The 8,256-nt window shown below is 31.2% G+C and overlaps 1 protein-coding gene across 3 annotated transcripts; it reads right to left on the bottom strand.

Moving 5' to 3' along the window:
- Positions 1 to 356: 356 nt before the first annotated feature.
- LOC106792016 (leucine-rich repeat-containing protein 15) lies at positions 357 to 7,587 on the bottom strand. 3 transcript variants are annotated; one of them, XM_014758110.1, is made up of 8 exons: positions 6,344 to 7,587; positions 5,338 to 5,978; positions 4,877 to 5,099; positions 4,651 to 4,790; positions 3,895 to 4,047; positions 3,143 to 3,323; positions 2,915 to 3,054; positions 357 to 2,716 (listed from the first exon to the last, which is right to left on the bottom strand). In XM_014758110.1, exons 2-8 carry the CDS (start codon positions 5,699 to 5,701, stop codon positions 2,448 to 2,450), a joined length of 1,470 nt encoding a protein of 489 aa, XP_014613596.1. In that variant the 5' UTR covers positions 5,702 to 5,978; positions 6,344 to 7,587; the 3' UTR covers positions 357 to 2,447. The 3 variants fall into 3 exon arrangements, with proteins under 3 accessions (XP_014613596.1, XP_014613597.1, XP_014613598.1); XM_014758111.1 differs by having other exon boundaries at positions 7,021 to 7,587; XM_014758112.1 differs by having other exon boundaries at positions 7,171 to 7,587.
- Between the last annotated feature and the right edge of the window lie 669 nt (positions 7,588 to 8,256).

Raw genomic sequence — 8,256 nt, 5'->3', positions numbered from 1 at the left:
TTATTATTTATATTATTATTATTATTATTATTACTATTATATTATTATTATTATTATTACTATTATTATTATTAAATTATTATTATTATAAGTATTATTATGGGGGTCACCCAGACCGCTACTAAAATAGGTCTATTTTTTAAATGTTCATAGACTCGAAAGTATAAAACGAAATTGCGGCACTGCAGCATTTCTGCGGAGGCCTTCCACACAGTATACGCGTAGCTTAGCTGTATCGTCATTTTAAATCTGGAATAAAATCAGCTTACTCGTAAATAGCGATACTACAATATAATATACGAATTCTTTTTCAACAATCGGGGCATTTATGGTAAGCAGACGTAAAAAGATTTGTATTTCATAAATTCCCTAACGGTTAAAAAAAAATTTGTACGCTGTATTGAAGCGACATTGTCTGCAAATAAGTTGATTCTTTTCAGATACGTGTCGTACACTAATTTTAAATCCCGAACACGCGTGTAAAATAAAAAGAATAAATATTATTTTCGGTCTTTCAACCCATGGAATATGTTTTACAGACCCTGTAGCGTTTTTATCAACCATTTGATATGGATAAGTAAGCTAATGCACACCTGTAAATTATCGATTGAAACGTAAACGTCGAGGGCATTGCATTTGTGATTCACTGTGCATCGAAAGTTATGGTGTCTTTAAACGCGCATAATGCAGTTAATATTTTTCCGATTCAAACATATAAATAAAGAATCTTCGCTTGACAGTAAGTATAAGTGAATTATGTTTTTAAAAATTTACATTAAGAATAAATGTAGTTGCTAATGGAGAGTATATTGCTACGTATTTTTCGCCGATGCGGTATGAAAAATATTTATTCTAAGGGCTCTAAGTATATGAAAAGTACGAGTTAGAGCGCTTTATTTGAGTTTAAATAGATAAAAATGTAGCTTTTATTCACGATATTCTATGGTAATGCACAACCGTATTTGTAATGATCATACGCTTTATCCATTATTTTATGTGTAATATTATGAAAAAATTTAATTAAAAATAAATTAAAAATCTTTGATTTAAAGTCCGCTATTATGTCTTTCAACAACAAAAAGTAGCAGATTCATAATCAGCTATCTAAACAATCCTCAAATCCTAATTTTTAAAAGGATTTAGTCACTTTTTAATGAAAATGTCAGCAATTTCCAGTTCGCTATTTCGTTTTTAAGAAAAATAATATAAGATTCATAATTAACAATTTCCAAAACCCTTAAATACTTTTTTTCAACAAAATTAAACAATATTTTCATATTCATCTGGCGTTTTCGTGATTTGGCATCAGTGTTTACCGTGCCGAGGGACTCCGTGGAAATTGCTGCAGTGCCGAAAGTTTTAAATATTTCTGTCAAAAAGTTATTTAAGCATAATGTAATTCCTGATAATTGTAAAATAATTCCTATAATAATTCCTGAAGCCGTATTTTGCTGTGTGTTAAAAAATAAAAATATTTCAGTTTATACTTTCAAAAATTTATGAATTTTTTTAGAATATACCCCTTTTTCGAAGGATCTGAGTGGTTAGACCCCTTAGTTAATTATATTCTCTTTTTTCTTAATTTTTTTTAAAAAGGGATCTTTCTTCTTTTTCTTTTCTCCTCTTTTTTATTATTAATTATACTAATCTCCTTTCGCTTCGCAACCTTAAAGAATATTCACAAAATGGTTGGCAACGATATTGATATGTAACGTTTTGGTGATGAAAGCTCATGCACTCGTAACAAACGAGATTCGCTTCCGTGAGATCGACGGAATTAATTTCCGTTCTCTTTCTCTTCTTTTTCTTGTTTAATAGAACGATAATCAGACGATTCTTCGAACATTTACGTTGATTAAATGAAGAACCTTACGACTATGATCTAAGACATTGAACAATCCGTGTGTAAATTCAGTCTACTTTCTTTTCATTCCTCTAATCTCTCCCCCGCGGGCCACTGCATATCTTTTGCGAATAGAACCTTTACATTTCTTGCAAATCAACTAATTTAGTAGGTGAAAGGATCTAGTCATCGTAGAACTATCGATTGTCGCAGTTACTTACGAATACTCTGTTCGAAAGTATAACTACTATTAGAATACGAGAAACGTTACTACGACATCCGTTACGTTAATACGACATCTTAAATTTCTTATACTTTCATTGCTATCTTTCATACAACGTATTCGATGTCTCTATCCGATTGGAACGAGATCTTAATGTATCTAAAAGACTTGTCCAATATATGTTAAATCATGAATAAATAGCACGCCAAATGATTAACGAGCAATGATTGCTAGTTTAATTTGAAATAAAAATAAAAGAAAAGTATTTTTCGAGTTAGCGATTTTCTCATGATACGGATCTCTCTTCTTGTAAGGTAAAAAATAAAAAAAATAATAAGAAACACAATTATAATGACGAAGGTAGATAGATAAACAAAAGGTTTATAAGCCGATGACGATGAAAAACGCGAGAAAGTTAACGTAACAGATGTTCCGGTAAACAGCAATACCATTCCACGGCATTTTCTCCTCGTTCTTTCTGACGCAGCCCATTTTTTCTAAGGGTATATTTTGCACGGAATATTCCCGGTGCTCGGACGGCATCATACAAACCGTACGCTTCTTTGACATTATTTCGTCGTCCTTGTCGCGAAGATTTTGAAGCCAGGCTGGATACCAACGAAGCTCACAATCGCATATCAACGGGTTGTCTGTATACAAAAAAAATTAAATAAATCAAATCGTTAGTCGTAATATTTGATAATTTAATTTTATGTATCGTCAAGATTATCTATTTTAAAATTTGATTTTAAAATTGACAAGGTCTTTTCAATCGTATATTGTGGTTTAAATGAAATACTCTACGTTTATAATCAGAACTATTTATAGAAATTGGATCATAACATTACCTGTTATGTCGATATGTCGCAATGTGTCGACGATTGTTTCTGTCACTTCCTCGGGTATGTGAGTGAGTTTATTATTCTGTAGGCTAAGCGTTTCCAGGGAATTTAAATTTTCAAATACCAGCGGTGGTAGTACCTTAATTCTGAAAGGTTGAAACATTTGGACGTTTATGTCGATACGAGATCTGTCGACATTGACAGGTAAAAGATCAAAATATGAATTATAATTACAAATTTTTCTGAAGATTGAGAAAAGATATTGAATCTCCGTAACCAGTGAAAGCATCTTCTAGGAGCACAGTTATATTGTTTGCTCTTAAGTCAAGGTGACGTAAACGATGGAGGCGTCTAAGAGCATCACTCGGTATCGTGTGTAAATTGTTATCACCTAATCGTAAATATTGTAGATTTTCTGAAAAGAAAAAAAAAAAAATTAAAAAAGAAAGACATTTTTGTTTGTATTTGTGATTATAGAAGAGTAATTTTTACGAGGTAAAACGGTTAATTAAAGGTAATTAAAGTCGGTATCGTCGAGGTAAATAAACCCTCGTGTTTTATACGTAACGTACAGAACTACATAATGATTGTAATTAAACGTTTTGATATATCCTCGAGAGGGTTAAAAGATCCCACACGCAATGCATTCTAACTTACTCATACACATCCGTGTTGCACGTGTGTGTGTATGATTTATATAAGTAATCCGTGATGCGCATCACCTACTACTTCCATACATTAAATCACGCTTGTGTGATGCACTTTGCAATACTACTGGAGTATTCAAGCATGACGTTTAGAGTGCACACATTTCTTTCGAAAGAGAATTGTGTGAGTAACTTTCAATGAAAATAGAGAAACCGTGTCTCAATTCAAATATTACAGAAAATTTAATATCTTTGTAAAATAACTTATAAAATCTGCTTTAGTATGAAAAAAAAGTTTACTTTCGAGAAAATGTTTACATGTAAATAAACTTGACTCACCTTCAAGGCCAATAAATGCATCTGGATCGACATAGATTATCTCATTTCCGTCAAGCTCTAAAGAATTTAATTGTGACAAATCAGAGAATGCACGAGCTGGTATAGATCGAATCTGATTGTGCGCCAATCCTAACGAGTCCAAACTTTTCAAACCTATGGAAAATTCGTACATCAATATTATTAATCACAACGATGATTATCTTTTAGAAATAGCATTGAGTTAATTATTTTTGTTTTTTTTTTTTTAAATAGTGTTGATACTTTTAATAAAATTTTTAAAGAAATCTATGTGTGTGTGCATATATCTATATTTATCTATATTTAAACTTTCATGAAATTTTATTTATTATTTATGTCTCTTTTAATATTCTCTGAAACTAACTCGAGAAAGCAACAGTTTAATTCGTATTAAAGTGAATATTATACGATAATTTGATCTAAATAAAGGTAAAGATTAAATAGACGTTTAAATCTAGATTTGATCGTACGAATTAGACAATTATTAACGATAAACTTACCTTATTCATACCTATATATGCCCTAACTATATATATAGTCAAAGTCTTAACAAAAGTTATATGTCTTATAATTAAATTCAGTTATATAGATAGTCATAGCTTGAATAATAAATATAACAATTTTAAGATAATAATAAAACAATATTTATACTTATAGTTATCGTAAAGTTAAATGAAGAAAAGCAATAACATTGAACGTAGAATTTTAATCAAATATAAATCAAATCCGCTTGTTTACCTTGAAAATCTGCTTCCTGGATAGATCGTATTTTATTTTCTTGCATCTCCAGCTTCTTCAACATATCCAACGAGGAAAGAGCAGATGTTGGTATGCTTGTTAATTTATTCCCTCCTAGATTGAGGCGTTTTAATTTTCGACTGTCGGTATAATCGTTTGTATTTTGATTAGAAATTAACCTGTCATGTAGGAATAAAATAATTATAAAAATATTCAAATATCGTACTTATCAAGTCCCTTAAATGCTTCCCCGTCTATCGAAGATATCTCATTTTCGTAGAGAGTGAGAATTTCAAGTGTGTCGAGGCCTTCGAAAGCTTTCGCATGAATGGCATTGATCTTATTATGATTGAGATTCAAAATAAGTAAATGATGAAGATTTCGTAACGCCAGCGATGGAACGGTTCCTAAATAATTCTGTGAGAAGTCCAGTTGTGTCAATTTGTTGCCTGTAAAAAATGATAAGAGATATAAGAGAGTACTGGATACGATTTATTGAAATAAAAAATCTTTCTCGAATCGTCTCGTCTTTCAATCTTTCATTAAATTATTTTTGCTATATTCTCTAACGTAAATCAAAATATGATTGATTCAAGAATGAGGGAAATTATTTTTTATCTAGGAGACATTGAATTTTTTCAAGAGACAAGAAATTTTAATCAAATTTGATCGATCTTATCGACTTACCGATCGAGTTCAAGGAGGATTCTTCAACTGCAGCCAAAGTGCTATTGTGAATAGTAAGATGACGTATGTCCAGACCGAGGAACATGTAGCCTTGAAGTTTAGGTAAATTATTGTGTCTGAGTCTTAAATAGAAAATGACAGTATTTGGTTTTCCTTTGAGAGTATTCATGGCTTTAGAAATGTGTGTTAATTCGGTCTGCTCGCAAACTATATCCAAACCAGCCTTTTTCGTGGAGCAGGAACATGGTGAGATTTCACGTTGTTCTGGACACATTGGTGAGGTTTGCGCTAAACAGCTGGCCAATAACAGGCAAATAAACCACGTTAGCCTCCATGTAGTTTTGAAAGTTCTACTCGTCGTCATATTTTCGATGTATATTTGCTTTCTTCACTATTTTCTTCTTCTCTCCTCCCTTTTTCTATTCCTTTCTTTCTTTACTTTGAAATCCTCTTTTCTTCGTATATTTTTTCTTCTCCTTCTTCTCCTTCGTCCGTCTACTTTCTATTCCGACTCTTTGTTCCTTATATTTCTTTTTATTCGTTGCTTTCTCGTCCTATTCCCGTACCTATAGCCTGCTACTTAGCTTCTGTTCTTCTCATGCTCATTGTTTGCTCTTCTACGGTGTACCGGTACACCAAGACTGTAACAAAAGAAAAAAACAGGACGTTTAACTCCAAAGAATTATTTTTTTAATCTACGATTATGTGTAGAGAGAAATATAATTCAGTAAATATTATCTTTCTAGAAGAAAATCCTTTGAATATAAGATAAAGGGCTATTTTTGGTTTCACTTTACCGTAAGACGAATATCTCCTTAACTTTTCAATAAAATATTATGATATGAAAAAATTCAGATACGGGTTAACAAGCGCATAAAAACTAGGACAGACGTATTATAAGATCAAATTATGTTCGCATTTGAATAAGAAAGATATAAAAAAAAAACAAATAGCAGGCTTTTTAGAATTATTTTGAAAAGTATGTTGATATTAAGAGATTACGTACCGATCCATTGGAAAAAAACAAATATCTTTCAATTTTTTTAAAAATTTCATTCGAAATATAAATCACTCAAAGTAACTATGAATATCACGAGAACGAGAAGATCAAGTCAAATCATTGACAGACATAACTTCGTATGTCATATTATACGAGTTACTCAATCCTTTTCACGATAAACGAACGATTAATCTAATTGACATCACATATCACATATTACACGTATACACACACACACACACACACACCTACACTCTCGCGATAACACAGCATAAGAAAGCAGCCGCAAACTAATTGAACGCCTTATTAATTCTCTATCAGAGATTAAATTCATTCGTTGCAATATGATTTATCGATTGGTTGATGATCAATGGAGCATCCACTTTGACAAACACAAAGATTGATACGTCAGTAAAAAAAAGCTCAAAGATTGTACTTGAATTTTTCTTTCCCTCAATTCTTTAACGAAAAATATAAATTAAAAAAATCGATAAAAAAACATATAAGCAAAACAAAATTATTTTCACTTTCTCTTTACAAAAAATATCATTCTCCGCAGAAAATTCGTATTCTAACGAGAATACCCGTAAAACGTAGCACCAAAATTTCGTTCTAATTGCAGTTAGTGAATTTCGTTTTGGGAAAAAGCCACAAATAGCTGTAACTACGTCGTAATAACAAACCGAAAAGCGAGGAATTCTTGATGAGAGCTTGTAAACGACGTAGGTCGTTAACGTTTCGTAGATATCGATAAAAGTTTACTTCGTTGGAAATTAATTTGAATTTAATAGAGATTGCACATGTCCTTTGTGGAGTTCCGTGTCCACTTATACCTTCTGATGTCCTTTAGTTGTCCCTTTAATCGAAACTTTCAATTAGTAGGAAGGTTTTGATTCTTCAAGTTTTTCATTTCTTTTCTTTGACACCTCTTCGTGTTAGAGTTCCTCTTTTTTCTTCTTCTTTTACTTCTCTTTCTCACTTTTCCTTTTTACTCTCTCTCCTTTTTTCTGTCACTCTTTCAAAATTTTTTTTTATTGAAAGAATTAATTTTAATGAACACACACATTAATAACTAAGCAAGTATGCCTGGCTCTCGAATATAAGATGTCGTTTGGTATCGGTTCCGTTGGCTTCTGCGTTGTCGGTGACCTGAGTGTTCGTCGTCGTTCTGGCATCATCATCATTACCTCACGTTAATAAACAGCTTCCGCCTCGTGGAATCATGGGACCACAACGAACGGCGCTCACAGAGATACGAAGCAACTCTGATCTTTTGCTGACCAGATAATAATCGAGGGTATCGTAGCTAGACGTTTAATGGGGTTTTATCTCATTTCTACTCGGTGACCGCTTTGAACTCTATTGTTTCTTTTTTGTCCCCTATTATTTTAATTCTTATTCTTATATTTTTTATATTTTTAATCGATTCTTACTTTCTAGATCATTTAATTTCTTACTTTTATATTATTTTATTTTTTATTTATTTTACATATTAGAAAAGTTCAAGATCATTGATATCCTTTATATTCTATTGATGCAAGATGCAATTATAGAATCAATTTATTTTGATAGTCGATTTACATATTTTGATGATGCAATGAATAATTGATACAAATAAAGATCTCAACAAAAATTTAGAGAATAAAAAGCGATAGAACATGAATGCGTTGTTTTATAAGTTAGTGTTCCTAAAAATGGGGGCTCCGACCCTAAAAAGGGTCGCGGAAAGATTTTAGAAATCATGAAAAAGATTTGGCAAATTACCCCTTTTTAACTTCTTTTTAAAAATTTATATTTATTATTAATAATGTTAATAATATTGTATATTTTTCTTTTTTTAAATTTTTTTATAATGTTGTAAGCACTTTTATTCAATTTTTATTTCTTATCATCACTTATATAATACATTTTTTTTCAAA

The sequence above is a fragment of the Polistes canadensis genome, unplaced genomic scaffold (genome assembly GCF_001313835.1).
Source record: "Polistes canadensis isolate GaletaPanama2010 unplaced genomic scaffold, ASM131383v1 scaffold_369, whole genome shotgun sequence".
Classification (NCBI taxonomy): Eukaryota; Metazoa; Arthropoda; class Insecta; order Hymenoptera; family Vespidae; genus Polistes; species Polistes canadensis.
Note: the sequence above shows the minus strand (reverse complement) of the source record. Positions and strands in the feature narration are given on the sequence as shown.

What these genes read in the sequence shown, in the direction of transcription:
- LOC106792016 (XM_014758110.1), bottom strand. Translation starts at nt 5,701, where the DNA reads ATGACGACGAGTAGAACTTTCAAAACTACATGGAGGCTAACGTGGTTT. An exon ending in GCATTTAAGGGACTTGATAA is followed by an intron (nt 4,791 to 4,876) that starts GTACGATATTTG and finishes TTATACCGACAG; the next exon opens with TCGAAAATTAAAACGCCTCA. An exon ending in CTCAATCTTCAGAAAAATTT is followed by an intron (nt 3,055 to 3,142) that starts GTAATTATAATT and finishes TCAACCTTTCAG; the next exon opens with AATTAAGGTACTACCACCGC.